This window comes from Taudactylus pleione, unplaced genomic scaffold, assembly GCF_031769625.1.
Source record: "Taudactylus pleione unplaced genomic scaffold, aTauple2 ptg000967l, whole genome shotgun sequence".
NCBI lineage: Eukaryota > Metazoa > Chordata > Amphibia > Anura > Myobatrachidae > Taudactylus > Taudactylus pleione.
In genome coordinates, this window is record NW_028285368.1 from 9447005 (window position 1) to 9466333 (window position 19329).

At 39.8% G+C, this 19329-nt stretch overlaps 1 protein-coding gene across 1 annotated transcript in view; it reads right to left on the reverse strand.

The window, feature by feature from the left end:
- UGCG (UDP-glucose ceramide glucosyltransferase) overlaps nt 1-19329 on the reverse strand; it is a 63579-nt gene that overhangs the window by 16566 nt on the left and 27684 nt on the right. The window contains exons 3-6 of the mRNA XM_088460080.1: nt 11771-11873; nt 7149-7250; nt 2040-2152; nt 1159-1337 (exon numbers count right to left, since the gene is read on the reverse strand). Of these exons, the coding sequence (XP_088316206.1) occupies nt 1159-1337; nt 2040-2152; nt 7149-7250; nt 11771-11873 (497 nt within the window). The remainder of the gene's footprint in view (nt 1-1158; nt 1338-2039; nt 2153-7148; nt 7251-11770; nt 11874-19329) is intronic.

Genomic DNA, 19329 nt, shown 5'->3' on the forward strand with positions numbered 1-19329 from the left:
GCACCGGCCGCCTTAGTGAGTACACGTTACACGAGGTCTTCACCCGCAGCCGGCTCTGTAGCGTCTCATACACCGGAGTCCTGGACTGCGTTGCGCACGATTCCCCTCACGAGCAATCGCTTACCTGCCATCTCTGTGAATCCGATTGCAGTCCGGATCCCAGCGACGACAGCTAAGCCTCTTTGAGACCCGCCGAAATCCCCTGGGCATATAGCGGTACTGGTGTTTCGGCAAAGGCAGAAGTAGATGGAGTCACAGTACCTGCATCCTATTCGGCGCTTAGTACCGCTCAACTCAGAAGTGCAAAAAAACTAAGGTAAACAGGTGCGTCTGGATACTTGCCGCGCACCAAACAAAAAAACTGAATGCCTGTGGCTGGAGGCGAGGTATATAGGGAGGAGGACCAGTGCATGCTGGGAGCTTTAAAGCTGTAGTGCAATGGATCTCTCCAACTACTTACCCCAAGGTAGATCCTGTGGACCCTGAAGAAAACGGTGTCCCTGAGTTATTAAAACCCAGGTGGGAGATATATATCCACATCCCTGGATTTCATAGTGATTTCTGTAGTGCACCTGTATTCTCCGGTGATTATAAATGATCACCACATCCTTTGGGTTGGTGGGTGCCAGGATGAGGGATATAAAGCACATGATATCATTATGCTGAGTGACAGCAATTGTAAGGGAGGGGGTGACAACACTTTTGAGTAAGTTTCCCCCCAGAATTTGAATCCCTGAAGTGCTTAGGAAGAGTCCCACTCATCCTTAGCAGTGAAGGCGTTAATGGCAGACTATTTCTTGGAGCCAAACTAGTAATCGTTAAATTACATTAATTAAAATTTTAATACTGCTAAAGGATTTAAAAAAAAATAAAAAATTAGTACGTGAACACAAAAAAGCTTGCAGACTTCAGCCGCGTAACCACTAGACTATATGCTCCATGAGCGATATCGTCTAATGTTTCCCCGGCAGTGAGCACCCACACTGAACGATATCATTCACAATATTGTTCAGTGCCGGCGCCCTCCATCATCCCCGTAGCTGCAGAACCTGACGATATCGATAAAATATTTCATATAAGTGATCTATTCTGATAGCCTCATGAATAAATAGAATAATGGAAATGTAAGAAATGGCACAGCCAGTGTTCATAACTTACCGATCTGCTATTGCCTTTGCCATAAAATAATCTTCAGCGATGTACTGTGCAAATGCAATAAGTCCTCCAGCCTGATCCAGGATCTCTTTCCTCATCAGACATGACATCCCTGTGACACATTTAAACCCAGTAACGTTGGCAGAAATGTAGGACCTTGGGTGGGAAGTCCCAAAGTATACCTGTGCCATAAAAACAATAAAAGAAAAGAAAATTATTTGGGTTCCTTTTGCAATATCAAATTAATAAATGATCAGTCCACCGTCTCCTTACAAAAGCCTGGCACAGCGGTTATTCCGCACTTAGCAAAAGTGCTATACAACACTTCAGCAAAAAAGGGACAAATCAGCAAGAACGTGCCAGTAGTAAACTGGTAACTTTTCCTTATGAATAACTGCAGAAGCACAATTTACATTTATTGTAATAAAACAGAAAAAAATACAGATACAGTTGTAAGCCAGTGACAAGGAGAATTGAGAATGTAGTGAGATAAGCTGCAGAGATGACTACAAAGAAATGTGATACTTTTGTACAAAATGTTATCCATTAAAAATTGGCCAAAACATATTTCAACAAAGACAACACACCATTTATAGACAATGTTGTTTAAAACGGCATGCTTTTTAGGGGTTATTAATTGCATTGTCCTAATTATAAACATAGCAAAGCCGCATACATATTCATGATTTCTAATTACATGTTTATGGCAGATATTTTTACATTGTTGTAACTGTACTTATGTACTGCACACAATTAATTTATAGAATGTTTAATACAGTGAATGAGCATAATGCACACCCACATGCCAACTACCTCACATCACTTGTTTTTCCTCACCAGGGAAATATTAGACAATGAAATGTCACCTTCAGAGGGCAGCTTACCTGCTCTAGGGTCGCAGCAAACCCCTGTCTGTCTGCCACATAAGGAAGCCCATGCACCAAGCCAACCTTCTCTGTCATTTGATTGGCCATATCTGTGAGCGTATCAGGTTTCACTGTAGAAAAGTAACAGCTCTAGTTAGGTGAGCTACAAAATGTACATGCAGAACAGTGGGAAAAAAATGAAATCATGTTCAATGTACAGGATTTAATTTAACCCGATACTTGGTTGCCAAATGGTCAGTCAGTTTGCAGTCTGCATACAAATGGGGCTCATACCCACTGTCATTAATGTTATATACCACATATCAATGGATGTAAACAGAATACGCTTTTTTTACAGCTTCCATTTACTGCTACTGAATGCAGTAAGATAGCCTAGGCGGCTTCCTGTGGCCTCTCAAATGAAAGTTATAACACTATTAACAAGCAACTACCAAACATTTCTTTACTTTTTTATTTTTTAAAACCTGTATGAAGCCAGTGTCAGATTTCAGCCAAGCTGCCAATAGTACATTTCTGAAAGCATTTACCACACTGTTTTAGGTCTAAATAGGGTTAAAAGTCCTCTTATTTTGGCCAATACCCATTTCCCTCAAGAAGCTACCATTTTAACTTTTGACACATTTTAATATACATCAGTGGTTAGATACGACTTGAGCAGGGGACTAATGGGGCCCATACATTAGGCAGCTATTGGAGCAATTCACATTCTACTGACGTCTGGGTCAGGGGATCTGGAAAATCCAACAATCTCGATTCGTCGATTCCAACAAAAAAATAAAAATAAATCAGAATTGGCAAGTCAGGGATTGTTATATTTTGCTGATCCCCGACAAATCGCCAATCACCGTCCGGCAGAACGGGGAACCGACCCACATTCTAAGCAACATTTTGGTAAGGGAGGGGAGGTCAAATCCAATAAGCACTGAAAGCTAGTATCTACCAAGTTCTATAATTCTAAGGTTTTTAACTTCTTTTCCCTTAAACACAGCATTGCATTAACATAATTACATAATTGAAAAATGTAAGGTAGGTCATGGTATCAATAAAAAGTAGATGAATGGAAAGGTTCCTATTTTGGTCATTAGTTCTACATGTTTGGAAACAAGAATGCTGCAGAAAGCTATACTAAAATAGAATAAATTAGATTGTCTAAAGAAACTAAGCAGTCAATACAATTTAAAAAACAAATCATTTTATATACAAAAAGGTTTCTGAAAACTCAAAATTCATAATGAGTTGTTTGAGGGTTTAGCAACAATTAATTTCAAGAAAAACAAAAACTTCCCAAATAGTATAAAAACAGGAACATTTAGAAGATAAAAATCCCCAAAACTGTCAAACAGGATGCAGATTTCAGAAGCACAAATACTAGACATGCTCTCATGAGAATTCACTAGACCGGAAGCATTCAAATAACCGTACACACAAATAGATTCTCAATAACTAACAGGTATAAATGGTAAACCATTTCCTTCTTTTCCTCATTAGCCGATCACACTTGGGTTTGAACAGTCACTGGTCAATTAAGAAATAAGTGTCCCCTAATGCAAACTTTTCTAAATCACGGCCCCCTAGTGTATTAGCAGTGTTTCACGGCTCCCGTAAGCCAAAAGTTTAATATTGAGAAATTCAGAAAATGTTTAGTAAAGTGAAGTAAATTGTGCTTATCTGTCAGTTATTTAGTGGTGGACAGGTTTGCGCTTCTGTTTGTCCACATAATTACATTACAAAAATATTTGATTTGGGGCTGGACCACCAACCTGAGGCACCCCTGCAAGTGTCCTGAGGCACCCTAGGGTGCCACGGTGCACAGTTTGGGAACCACTGTCCTAATGTCAAAAGTCTAGTTTCTAAAGGAAACAAGTGCACCGTGTTTTGTACAGATGTTCACTTGATACTTAGAACATTCTTGCATGGGGAGGTAGTTGAAATGCCGACAGCCGGGATGCAGGCGCTCACAATGCCAGCGCCAGAATCCCAATACCAGTCAGAATCCCAGAGGTAATTTTGGGCTTAGGGGGAGGGTTAGTGTTAGGGTGCAGGGACGGAGGGTTAGGAGTAGGATACTTACCGACAGGTGTCGGTATCCTAACGTACCCAACCCCTTGCATGTTATACATATACTTTTAATGCAAAATCTAAGCGGAAAAAAACAAAAAACAAAACATAAAAGAACAGTAAAGTCACCCAAGAATTAAATAATTATTTGCAAAAAACAATTTTTCTATTTTTAATGAAATATATAGACTGGCTCTCCACTATTATAAATGCATATGCATTTCTGGAAAGAGACACTGGTGTGATTTGGAGAAGTAGCAAAATAATAGGCACACTAGTTTCATAGGCAACTCAAAAAGATAATGGTTCACAACAATTACATCAGGTTAGATTTGCTAAGAGGCAGGCTTGACCCTGAAATTTTAAACGGCAATAATATCAAAATGCAAAACATGCCTGGATTAAATAATGTTGCCATCTTAAATTTCAGGGTCAAACCCACTGCTTAGTAAATCTAGCACACCAAGTGAAAGGGTTGAAAACCATGTACACTTTGCTATGTACAGTGCATCCGGAAAGTAGTCACAACCCTTCACTTTTTCCACATTTTGTTATGTTACAACATTATTACAAAATTGAAAAAATTTATTTTTGTCCTCAAAATTCTACACACAATACCCCATAATGACAGTGTAAAAAGTTGAGATTTTTGCCAATTTAATAAGAAGAAAAAAAAAAAAAAAACACACTAAGAAATCACATGTACATAAGTAGTCATGGCCTTTACCATGAAGCTCAAAATTGAGCTCAGGTGCATCCTTTTTCCACTGATCATCCTTGAGATGTTCCTAGAGCTTAATTGGAGTCCACCTGTGGTAAATTCAGTTGATTGGACATGATTTCGAAGGCATACACCTGTCTATATAAGGTCCCACACTTGACAGTGCATGTCAGAGCACAAACCAAGCATGAAATACAAGAAATTGTCTGTAGACCTCCGAGACAGGATAGTCTCGAGGCACAAATCTGGGGAAGGGTACAGAAAAATATTTGCTGCTTTGAAGGTTCCAATGAGCACAGTGGCCTCAATCATCCGTAAATGGATAGTTCGGAACCACCAGGACTCTTCCTAGAGTTGGCCGGCCTTCTAAACTGAGCAATCTCGGGAGAAGGGCCTAAGTCAGGGAGGTGACCAAGAACCCGATGGTCACTCTGTCAGAGCTACAGCATTCCTCTGTGGAGAGAGGAGAACCTTCCAGAAGGACAACCATCTCTGCAGCAATCCACCAATCAGGCCTTTATGGTAGAGTAGCCAGACGGAAGCCACTTCTTAGTAAAAGGCACATGGCAGCCCACCTGGAGTTTGCCAAATTGCACCTGAAGGACTCTCAGACCATGAGAGACATAGATTGAACTCTTTGGTGTGAATGCCAGGCATTATGTTTGGAGGAAACCAGGCACCGCTCGTCACCAAGCCAATACCATTCCTACAGTGAAGCATGGTGGTGGCAGCATCATGCTGTGGGGATTTTTTTCAGCGGCAGGAACTGGGAGACTCGTCAGTATAGAGGGAAAGACGAATGCAGCAATGTACAGAGACATCCTGGATGAAAACCTGTTCCAGAGCGCTCTTGACCTTGACTGGGGCGACTGTTCATCTTTCAGCAGGACAATGACACTAAGCACACAGCCAAGATATTAAAGGAGTGGCTTCAGGACAACTTTGTGAATGTCCTTGAGTGGCGCAGCCAGAGCCCAGACTTGAATCCAATTGAACATCTCTTGAGAGAGCTGAAAATAGAGCAGCACAGACGGTGTAATGGTTAGCGTTACTGCCTCACAGCACTGAAGTCATGGGTTCGATTCCCACCATGTGTGGAGTTTGTATATTCTCCCTGTGCTTGCGTTGGTTTCCTCCCACACTCCAAAAATATACTGGTAGGTTAATTGGCTCCCAACAAAAATTGACCATAGTATGTGTATGTGTGTGCGCATGTGATAGGGAATATAGAGTGTAAGCTACACTGGGGCAGAGACTGATGTGAATGGTAAGATACTCTCTGTAAAGCGCTGCGGAATATATGTGCGCTATATAAATAACTGGTAATAAAATGGCTGTGCACCGACGCTTCCCATCCAACCTGATGTAGCTTGAGAGGTGCTGCAAAGAGCAATGGGCGAAACTGCCCAAAGATAGGTGTGCCAAGCTTGTGGCATCATATTCAAAAAGAGTTGAGGCTGTAATTGCTGCCAAAGGTGCATCAACAAAGTATTGAGTAAAGGTTGTGAATACTTATGTACATGTGATTTTTTATTTTATTTTTTATTTTTATTAAATTTGCAAAAATCTAAAAAAAAAAAAAAAACTTTACACATTGTCATTATGGGGTATTGTGTGTAGAATTTTGAGGACAAAAATTAATTTATTCCATTTTGGAATGAGGCTTTAACACAACATGTGGAAAAAAAGAAGCTTTGTGACTACTTTCCGGATGCACTGTATATGTCGTACCATTATAATAAAATCAGGCATTATATCTGGAAAACTAAATCCAATCTTTATTACAATCAACTGATTTATTAAGCATAGCCACCTTAAGACGCTGTACAGAAACAAAAAGACTAGCCACATATGTAACAGTGAAAAGTAGCAGTTTCGTCACTGTAAGTATGTATTGTCTACAGAGAAGATAAAATAAGCAGAACACATTATGCACTAGGAGGATATGGAAGGATAAACAGATCTTATCAAGTCCCACTGGCCTCAGAGCACAGCAGAGCCAGAATCAGTTCTACAGGGACTCTATGGTCAATATAAGAACAGAAAGATTAAAATAAATAATGATGACAGTTACTGAAGCAATTCTGATCATCTCCAATTGAGATGTACCCTGGGATGAAAATGTTTTTTTTTTTTTTCTTCAAACAATTGAATTAAAAGCAGAAAGATCACTGAAAATATTTTATACCTAGAGCTCATGTAAAAATCAATATAAAACAGAATGGCAGACGTACAAGCTGCCATATTGGAGGCACTGCGAAAGAATTATTAAAGAAAAAAAAATTAGTACAGTTAAGATCACAGAATTTGTTCTTTTACCAACATACCTTTGATTCCACTATCACAAATCCAAATAAGATCATACTTGGCAAGCTCATATCCAGGCATTAGGTTATTTATCTTTGGGTTAATGCCAACCTTTTTACCACCTAAAAGTACCAAAAAAAGAAATAGATTTTTTTTTTACATTTTACAAGAAGCTTAATACAGAATTATTTAGAGGAGGATGCAAATAATGTTATCTACATTATGCAGACAAAGATTTATTGGACACCCCCGCGTAAGCCAAAAGCATGCCATTGCACACTAGTTCCAAATGCCCACTAATTTGGCAGTTTCGAAAATAAACACTTTGTATGGAGGCCCATGCACTCGCAGTTTTACGGAACAAATGCTTTTATCTGGACAACAATGCCACCTGTCATGTTTCCAAGGAGACGCTGGACTGGTATATAGAAAATTCGGTAACCCGAATGGACTGGCCAGCTCAGAGTCCAGATCTTAACCCCACTGAGAACATCTAGAACAAATTGGAGCGATGGGTGCATTCTAGGCCGACTCAACCTTCTTCAGTGTCACAGTTGGTCACTGTAATTAAGGCGGATTGGCAAAACATCTCACCTGCTGTTGTCCAGGAACTTTTGGACAGTTTGTCAAGAAGGTTGTCTGCAGTAATCACTGCACGTGGTGGACCTACAAAGTACTGACATCAATAAAATCTTGTTGATCTATTTGCTGTCAGTGTCCAATAACTTTTGTCTACATACTGTCTTTCCCTCTCCACACACAAAGATTAGGGATCCGAATTGCTAATTATAGCAGTCATAGGGGGTTATCAGTCAGTCCCAAGGGTATCCGGTCAGCGTTGACATGTCAAATATTGACATCCACAAATGTTTGCATGATCAAAATTTCTACATTTTACATGAAAACAGACAGAATGTCCATAGTATATTTAGGTTTAGGTTTTGGTTTGGGGTTTAACAGTCAAAAAATGTCTGCTGTCGAAATGTAAAATGTCAACATAATGAACACGTTGACATTGTCATTTTACATGTCGACATAACATACAAGTCCCGTCCCAAGCAAGTAGTCAAATGTATTAGGTATAATTGTACTCCAACAGGACTTCATAAGGCAGAGCAGATAAAGAAACTATAAGTGCGGTTGCTTATTTTCACTAATCTCAGGTGTCGCAAAAATAAAAAGATTACATTATATGGCATATAAAATGTGTTCAGCACACTAACAGGGGTATTCAATATGAGTGCGATAACATTGTTTTTTGCGTTAATATCACACTTTTTAACGTTTTTGCGTTAATATCACTTGTTTTAGTTTTACACCGTATTAAATTTCAAAGACTTATCGCAGTTTTGAAAAGTCTTTGATAAAAAACGGTGATAACTTTTCACCATTGAATAGGTGTCGAAAAAAAGTGCAGAATTGGGGTTTAGGGGTGCAGGCTTAACAAAAATAGCCTGCACCCCTGAGATTGACATTTAAAAAAGTACTGTGTCAAAAAAAGTTTAAAAAAAAAATAGGGACACCCCAAAAAAGTAATTTAAAAATTGGGGTGCAAAAAAAAAAAAAAAATGGGAAAAAATTGTTAAACAATAGGGAAATAGGTTCAGGGCTATTCTGCAAGTATGCGGCAGATGTTTTCTAGAATAGAATTATAGCGGCAGGTGCACAAATGCAGAATTTAAAAAAAATTCCTTTAGGGACACCAAAATGCGCTAGTACCCATTTTCATGTACCCCAAATTTGATGGGACCACTTAAAAAAACAAAAAAAATAACCTAAGTGCTCTTCTGCATCACTTCTTCAATGTCGGGGAAAAAAAAAACACCTGCTGCAGCTATTTAAATCCCAGACTTTCAATTAAAGGCTAAAACGGGGGTACCTATAGTGATCCCCCATGTTTTTACAACTTTAGGGGGGTCTTACAATTATTTTAAGGAAAAATTCGTAACTTTACGCAAATCCAATTTCAGAGTTTCCCGTTTTCGTTAATTTTATTTTGAATATGGGGATAAGCGGGAGCGCGCACCATACCTTTACGCAGAAAAAAACCTCTGATATGAAACGTTAACTTCACCAGGGAAGTTAACCTTTCATATTGAATATCCCTCTATAAGTGAGTGAGTGGCCGTGTAGCAATTATAAAAGAAGAAATTTGTCCCTCAATTTTTTTCAGGAATAACACTAGAGCATAAGGACTGTGTAGAGTGCACTAATAAATATTTATTGCTGGCAGGAAAGAGGCTGCCTGATTAAGGTTAGATAGTTTTGTCAATGCTCAGCTGCTAACGTGAGTCTTGCAGGCAGGCCTGTTATGTTTTGCTCGCGTGCCAGCTTCCCTGTGAATGCAAATAGTGCTGTGTGATGCATCTTGAAAGTCAAAGCAGTTTTCCCTTCATCAGCATAACCTGCTGGGAATAGTGTAGTCAATACCAGTATAAAAAACACTTGTGAGAAGCAGAAATTTCTGTACGCAAGTATAGTAGCCAAATATACAGGTATACATTTTTTATTTATAACAGAGGTTTTCATAATTTCCTTAGAAAAGCACCAAGACACTTGTCCACTCTCCATGGAGTTAAACTAGCAAAGACAACGCCAAAATATGTGATCTTTGAAAGATAGATAAGGAAATCTTGGTATACAGTTATCATATATTCGGCACTAACACTACACCTTCGACGTGCGCAGATGTGCCCTCCTAGACGATCAGCGCCATGCCCTACAAAATTCCTAAAATGAACACTAATATGGAAATGCAGAAGGAGGTGTAGGACACCCCTTGCTGCATTTGCGATCCCAGCAATACGACCGAGGTCACAGGCTGGGATCACCATCTCAACCATCAGTCGCAATGGTGGTTGGTGGCAGGCGCCGGTGAGCTGAGTAAGCCTCAGCTTACTCAGGCTGGCCGGCTTTCGAGGACGTAGCCCCTGGCCTTGCCTCTCCAAGAAAACAGGCCGTCCCCGCCACTTAAACGCCTCTGCCTGTCAATCAGGCAAAGGCATAGAAGGGGCCGCATGCGATCACGCAGGACCTGTTCAGCACATTCGCAGAACGGGTCCTGCACACACACACAGGTTCCCAATAGTCAGGAATCTGCGTTCAGCATTGCACATATTTGCAATGCTGAATCAGCCCCATAGTCAGCATGAACTTTTTCAGCAATTTGTGCTACAGCATACCTGGAACACCCCACATGAATTGTTGTTTTGGAGATGCTCTGTCCCAGTCATCAAGCCATCACAATTTGGCCCTTGTCAGAGTCACTAAGATCCTTAAGATTACCCACTTTTCCTGCTTCCAAAACATCCACTTCAAGAACTGACTATTCACTTACTGCCTAATATATCTCCCCCCTTGATGGGTGCCATTGTAATGAGATAAACAATGTTATTATCCATCTCAAACACCTTAATATACGTACATGAAAACAATGGATGATGGGTATTATTAGGAGGGGTTAGGTAAATGACCTATATAGCTATAAAAATAAAGATTACTGGTGATAGGGAAGTTTTGCATTCCACAGCTCAGACTATGTACTTTCTACATGGCTGAGTGAAGGGTTATATTACACTGTATGAATAGTCTTGCAATTTGAAGCACCTAGATAACTATGAAAAACTCACAAAATACATGTTACTGAGCAGTAATGGGCAGCCAGACACTATAATGGTTTTGAAGTAAGCAGGGATAGCACAACTCTTTCTTGCAATGCAGACAGTGCTGGAGCTGGGTGACGTTACTGCGCTGTATAGGAGTTCACGTGATGCAGAAATTGGGTGCTTTGGGGAAACATTAAAAACAAGGGATATAGAATATAATAATAATATACTACATAATATAATAATATACTACAAATCTATATATGTGTCCCTCTGTATCTAGGAGGTGGGAACATGTAACTGCAATGTAATGATGTGCTGGGCATATATGCTAGTGTTAGGGACCTGCAGAAAAATGGGGTCCCTTGATGCTGGGCTGCAGGCTTAAATGCTTTGATCAAATCATGACAAAATCCCCTTTGTTTTATTTGCTGCACACACATATAGATTTGTAGTATATTATTGTTAGCGCCGATAGCAAAAGTTTTTCTGTTTTGTATACATTTATGGTATTAATATTGCCATGCAGCTGGTATCATGTATGATATGGGCAAAACCGAGCGCGGGCATATTTCTTTTCTGTATAATATTAATATATATATATATTTTTTTTTTTTACATACATACATACACACACACACACTCACACTCACACTCACACTAAGCAGCAGCTTTTCCTTGCTATGGCATCTAAACGTACAATAATATTAAATGCAAAACACTCCTGGTTTTTGCATTTAAAATTATTGCTCATTTAAAAATCGACCAGAAAGCGGTGGCTTTTGCTTAATATTTAAATATACCCTCCAATTCTTCTTATCCAGTTTATGATGTGCCGAGCTTAACATGTGGCCCCAGTTCTTATTCATTCATTCATGGAGATGAAAATTGGCAGGGCACAAGGCATTGTATATATAGTTTAAAATACATGTTTGTTAGCTAGGAAAACTCTGCTCAATAAAACTTCAGGTATAACAGGGATGTGGGAATCATATTAGAAAAAAAAAAAATATATACAAATTCCCAAGACAACTTACCTATAAATAAATTGGCATCCACATTGGGGTATTTGCCAAGCAACTTTTTACATACATCCACAGCAGGGTCATCTACATCCTGCACACATAGAAGGATTTCAAACTGCAAGAAGATAAAAATAATAATGAATATTGTTTTAGAACATCCAAGTCCTGGATATAAATTATTTCTGTCCTACAGTAGATCAAATTTGTGTTACTCCTGTAGAACAATAATACTGTATAATATGTACATACAGTACATAATATACACAGAAGAAACATGCAAAAAACAAATGTGTAGTAAAATCATGGATGGCCAAAGACACTGGGTTTTGTCCTAATCCAGGCCAGGTCATTAGCACGAGTATATCTGTAGCAAGTGGTATCCATCTTTACAGAAATGTATTGTGTTTTGGTCAAAGGTTTGTATAAATTTAGGGTTTATAGAGATCTACAACCAAATCCCGACAAAAAAAGAAAAAAAAAGATTTTTGTTCACACCGGCAGGTTAGTGGTTTCAAATTGCACGCAACCCAGCATTCTTATTGGTTCAATTTCAATTCATATGGCACAAGGGTCTTATTTTTTTATAATAAATACAGTACCAGTCAAAAGTTTGGACACACTTTCTCATTCAATGCTTTTTGTTTATTTACATTTTCAAAATAGTAGATTAATAATAAAAACATCAAAACTATCATGGAATTATGTTGTAAACAAAAAAAAAAAAAAAAAAGTGTTAAATCAAAATATGTTTTTGCTTTTTTTTGTTTTTTTATTTGTACAACATAATTTCTTGTGTGTCAAATGTAGATAAAGGGGTCACTCACCAGAGTAATTACTAGACAACAGTAGATTTTAAAGCTTGTATTCCAAAAACAATTTGTCAACATTTCGGTCAAACATGACCTTTTTTACATTTCATATAAATGTAATGGGCAATATAGTACTGTTTTAACTTTAGATATTTTGGGTACCTGGGTCCCGCTTGATAGTGTGTGGTCACTAATGTTACACTAGCGCTTAGTTTAGTCATATTGGCTGCTACAATTAGGGTGCTAAAACTTTATACGATGCCCGCTTTTTGATCACAGTGGGAGGCTTCCTACTGACTGAAGCGGGCTACACACTGCGTGATTGGTCACCTTGGAGACGCTGATAAGGTTCTCCCGAGGCTAAGCGCTGTGTATTGTGCTAACTGTTGCCATGACTACTGGGCTTGCCCGGTGATCTGCACGTGACTAAACACACGCGCACTTCCGGTTTTTGCCAAGATGCGTTCCAAGTGGTGGAGCGCACCCTACTTCCGGTCTAGGTACACGCTGGTTTGTGACATGTGGGGCTTGCTCGCTATTTAAGGGCACTCAGGTAAGGAGATTTATGATGCTGTTCCTTGGATATATGCTGATTTAGCTATTGCTGAAGGACTTGAAAAAAGGGTCATGTTTGACAGAAACACTGACAAATTGTTTATTGAAATACAAGCATTAAAATCTACTGTTGCCTTTTACTCTGGTGAGTGCCCCTTTATCTACATTTGACTGTTATCTTGGACCAACCTGGTTCCAAGGGGGGGAGCACCCCAAATGTTGCCTAGGATGGAGCTGTGAGTGCGAACCTGTTCTGGAGATATAATATTATCTATCTCCTCCTGATGAAGTCCAGCAAACAGCACAAGGATGAAACACATTGAGGTGTGTTATGCTGGTAATACACCAGCACGATGTCGGGCCGATTGGACGATTCTCAATGAGTTGTATTGATGGATCTTGTGAAAATAGTGTATTTTTTTAGTAGGATACAATCCAATGAGCGCTCCCGCAGCTCCTAAATCGGATCATATGAGCAGATGTGCATCCCATATTGTTCATCGTATCGTGTGCAGATTGTACGATAAATTTAGTGCATGCGATGCATTGTGCGTCCATTCAGGTAATTTCAATGACATTTTCCAGATGAGTGCGTGAGGCACACGATCGATCATAGGACAGATCGTGTGTAAAGAAAAACACCAAATCGTACCGCCGGGACTGCAGGTAGCTCCGGGGTGAATCGTATCGTCTGCTGGTCGTGCAAGTGTACGGCCAGCATAACTCTATCCTGGAGATATTGGAAACTCCGTGGGTTCTGGGAAAAGTTCCCCTCCAGATAAGCTGAAATTACTTTATTTTTGAATGTACAGGCATTTTACTTGGTTTTGTGTGTAATAAATGTTGTTTTAAAATTATATCACTCTATGATGCTTATTTTCCTCATTTGGGCCATATAATCTGATGGTATGGAAACATCTGCATACGACTGTGGATGATCATATCCCATGTGAATATTATTGAAGGAGAGCCTTCTTTTTGGGAAGAGACTTCCAATTGCGATCAAGATCGTGGTTTTTACCACTGTAATAGGTACACCTCGCACCTCAAGGGTGATTGATTGGTGGTGGAAAAATTCTTATTGTCGTTATTGCATTAGGAGGCACTGTTTCATCTTTTTTAGAGACCTATTTGAACTGTCGGGACTATGGTTGTTTGGACAATAGCTGCCCCCCTTGAACTAGGGGAAGTGCCTTACATTTTGGATATACAGGACTGTCTGGGACTGAGGAGTAGCCTTATTTTGGCTAGATAAACATTAAGTGATTAGTGAACCCCAGCGCCTTATACCACTTTTTCGTATCTATCTATACATACAAAAGTTTGGGGTCATCCAGACAATTTCGTATTTTACATGAAAACTGACTTATTTATCAAATGAGGCGCAAAATGAATAGAACATATAGTCAAGACATTGGCAAGGTTAGAAATAATGATTTTTATTTGAAATAATAATTTTGTCCTTCAAACTTTGCTTTCATCAAAGAATGCTCCTTTTGCAGCAATTACAGCATTGCAGACCTTTGGCATTCTAGCTGTCAATTTGTTGAGGTAATCTGAAGAAATTTCCCCCCACGCTTCCTGAAGCACCTCCCACAAGTTGGATTGGCTTGATGGGCACTTCTTGCGTACCATACGGTCAAGCTGCTCCCACAACAGCTCAATGGGGTTGAGATCTGGTGATTGTGCTGGCCACTCCATTACAGACAGAATACCAGCTGCCTGCTTCTTCCCTAAATAGTTCTTGCATAATTTGGGTCATTGTCCTGTTGGAGGAGGAAATTGGCTCCAATCAAGCGCTGTCCACAGGGTATGGCATGGCGTTGCAAAATGGAGTGATAGCCTTCCTTATTCAAAATCCCTTTTACCTTGTACAAATCTCCCACTCTACCAGGACAAGAGCAGCCCCAGACTATCACATTACCTCCACCATGCTTGACAGATGTAGTCAGGCACTCTTCCAGCATCTTTTCACTTGTTCTGCGTCTCACAAATGTTCTTCTGTAAGATCCAAACACCTCAAACTTCGATTCGTCTGTCCATAACACTTTTTCCAATCTTCCTCTGTCCAATTGTCTGTGTTCTTTTGCCCATATTAATCTTTAAATCTTTTCCTTTTATTGGCCAGTCTCAGATAGGGCTTTTTCTTTGCCACTCTGCCTAGAAGGCCAGCATCCCGGAGTTGCCTCTTCACTGTAGATGTTGACACTGGCATTTTGCGGGTACCATTTAATGAAGCTGCCAGTTGAGGACTTGTGAGATGTCTATTTCTCAAACTAGAGACTCTAATGTACTTCTTCTTGCACAGTTGTGCACCGGGGCCTCCCACATCTCTTTCTACTTTGGTTAGAGGCTGTTTTTGCTGTTCTCTGAAGGGAGTAGTACACACCATTGTAGGAAATGTTCAGTTTCTTGGAAATTTCTCACATGGAATAGCCATCATTTCTAAGAACAAGAATAGACTGTCGAGTTTCACATGAATGTTCTCTTTTTCTGGCCATTTGGAGATTATAATCGAACCAAAAAGTGTGATGCTCCAGATACTCAACTAGCTGAAAGGAAGGCAGCCAGTTTTATAGCTTCTTTAACGAGCAGCTGTGCTACCATAATTGCACAAGGGTTTTCAGGAGTTTTCTAATCATCCATTAGTCTTCTAACGCGCTTAGCAAACAAAATGTATCATTAGAACACTGGAGTGATGGTTGCTAGAAATGGACCTCTATTCACCTATATAGATATTCCTTTAAAACCAGCTAGTATAGTAATTTAGCACATTAACAATGTATAGAGTGTATTTCTGATTACTTTAGTGTAATCTTCTTGGAAAACAGTGCATATATATATATATATATATATATATATTTATTTATTACACACACACACATTATACAATTATATAAAATCACACTTTTTAAACTAGTCAGGTCAGATTATACGCATTGGGGAGTGTTAGGAGAGGCTTGTTACTGTATGCTCCTTAAGACAACACCTCCACAAGTCAGCTCGTGGAGTGAGCAAGTGCAACTATATGCCGCACTTACAGTACCTTGCTGATTTTTGGACTTGCTGATTTTTGATTGCAGCCCCATAAGGTTGCATACAAAAAAATCCGCCGAGTTAAGGGGGAAACTAGGCCACCGGGGGAGGGGGGTGTGGTTTAAGTTGCAGTGCCATCGGCCTGTCGTTATTTTCACGACGTTGCAACGTCAAGTCGCCTCCCTCGCACCTAATAGGATCGACCTCTATGTTTTATAATCTGATTGATCCTCAAATTTATTGTAATTCTCCTAAACAGTCTTCCACTCCAACAGCACAGAGAGCTATGCAAGTAAAGAGTAAATGATCTATAATAACCTAACAAGATAAGTTTTGAAACTTGAGTCAATGATCTACAATTAACTACCATAATGATCAGTTATAAACTATTACATATCACTGTACGTAAAATGGAACTTGTACCATGACATCTCTACTAATAAATAGCAACCAGGCATCTTCTACCAAATGTCAACCATGAGACAACAGTGGAATTTAATGACAAAATGTTATACATCAGCACTTCTTAACACGGGCTGCATATGACTGTAGGAGGTCATCGGAATAAAAATATGGGGGTATTAAATGGTTTTCACCTCTGTAGCAGAATTGGGCACCTGACAGCAGTTATTTAACTGTCCCTGCCAATGGGCATGATGGCATGAATTCTGCTCGAACCCACCTGAGGTGGCGAGCCGAAATAGGTGAAATGTCCTGGTTTTGGGTGCCCAATCTGTTATTTGTGTGAGCTAACTTAAGATGGATTTATCCGCTTTACGTGGCATGTGGACACACAAAACAGTTGAATATTCCCCCATGATCTCCTGTCACTTTAGATGGGGGATCAGGCATGAAAAATTATTGAATTCCACCATTGGAGCTCAGTCATACAGCAGGTAAAATAAGAATTGAACACATCAACGTTTGGAGAAAATTTCATTACAATAGCCCCATTACAAATATATTTACTGAGAAAAATATTGATGTGTTCAATACTCATGTTACACGCTGTATATGCATTATTGTAGTCAGTTTTTTAGGGCGCATTAGGATTGCTCAGACAGTAGGTAAAACAAGAGCATGCATAACAGAAATACAAGTTAAAAAAAATAAAAAATATGAAAAAGGATAAGGAGGGTCCTTTTGATGAGAGATTACAATCCTGTGGGATAAAGAGCAGAATGCAACAAGAAGAGAATGTGAATAATGTGACAGTATAGAGGGTGTCAAGTATAGAGAGAGTGTTTAAACAATTGCAGCCTTGCGCTTAGAGATGGTAAGGATCTGCACTGCTGGGTAGCAACACTGGAGAATTCTTGTATGTGGGAGTGAGGGGATGTAGTCAGCATCCCACCGTGCATGATGCAGACAGGTGGGAGCCCGGCACCAGAATCCCAAACGCTGGCACCACGAAAGGTAAGTATCGGGCGTTAGGGGGAGGGTTAGGGTGCGGGATTATGCATTAGGGAAGGTCAGGTTTAGGCACTAGGTGGGGGGTTAGTCATACCTTAGTTCCTTATGGGTGTCAAGATTCTGACTGTCGGGATGCCGCTGTCTGTATTCTGACCAGCGACATCCCGACCGCTGGGGTCTCATACGCAACCCGGGAGTGATAGGGGGCGATAGAGGCAGATCTCAGAAAGCAGGAGGGATAGTATGCGGAGATGAGGTATGAGATGTATGAAGGAGATGTGCTGTTGATAGAGTATGGACGAGTAATCGAAACTGGATTCTGCAATATATGTGGGCAGTATTTAGTGGTACTGGAAACAATGGGGTGTAGACCACACGCTGATACATTGCAAAAAAAAAAATTTACTTACCCGAGTCCAGGGCTCTTGTGATGGCCTCCCTCCGGTCAGCTGGTCTCCCATAGTGCACTGCGGCCCAGTCATCAGGTGACCGGGTCCCAGTGCAGTATGGGATGTCAGCTGACCGGAGCCATGGAGGACATCACCGGATCATGCTGGTAAGTGCAATTAAGGGAGGAAGGGGTCGCGGGAGTCCGCGATTTGCGGAGGGGCGGAGCTTAGTGCCGGGGAGGGGTAGCAGCAGTGGCCGGTCTGCGCATGAGGGGGTATTTATCACGTTTTTTTCTAAAAAAAACAGTGACAAGGTGGCGGAGATGATTCGCAGGGACAGAGCAAGGGATTTTTAGTAAATACCTGTGATATTGCCTGAATTCACAAAGCAAATTCAGTCGGTAATATCACACTACATCCCCAATGCAGATTGTAGTAAATAGAGCCCTTAAAAACTGTTGTGTTGTAGACAGTAATATTTCAATAAGTGCTGACTATAGGTGAAGAAACGGCTTCAATATCAAAGTAAACTTTTTGGACATGTTCAGCTTTAGGTAATACCTGTACTGGAAACAGCAGAAAGCCAGTCGGTTACATAAAGTATATTTAGGTAGCGTATATAGCCAATTATGACAGATCTGGCTGACTTGACAGCTGTGCCCAACAACTAGATCAGCCACCTTACAGAATAATCATATCAAGAAAGAAGAAAAAGGAATCAATTTAAACTCCAGGTGCACTCAAAACCCCTGTTTTTAAAAATTATAAATTTTATTAGATATGCTTTAAAAAATTATTAATTTATGATGCTCTGGCTGATAAGTATACCAAAAAAGAGGCTATGTATTGCCTCATACAATTGTCAATCTTAATGAAATGCTAGCTATTGCTCACAACTACACATTAGTACTCCATTACATAATATTCCCTAAAATATGTGTAGTTGTGAGCAATAGCTAGCATTTCATTAAGATTGACAATTGTAAGAGGCAATACATAGCCTCTTTTTTGGTATACTTATCAGCCAGAGCATCATAAATTAATAATTTTTGAAAGCATATCTAATAAAATTTATAATTTTTAAAAACAGGGGTTTTGAGTGCACCTGGAGTTTAAATTGATTCCTTTTTTTTCCTTCTTGATATGATATATAGCTAGTTTTGAATCAATGGGTAGCACCTAGAGATAACAAGCACCTATGGTTTAATTACACATTTAATTCCATATGGATAGCAGATAGATTGCCCCTATTCTACTAAGGAATATATTACAGATAGCCTGGTGCGGGATTCTCTTTTACATTCTGTTATACCTTACAGAATAAGCCAGTATGTTATATGTACACAAATGAAGTCATGACATGCGTCCC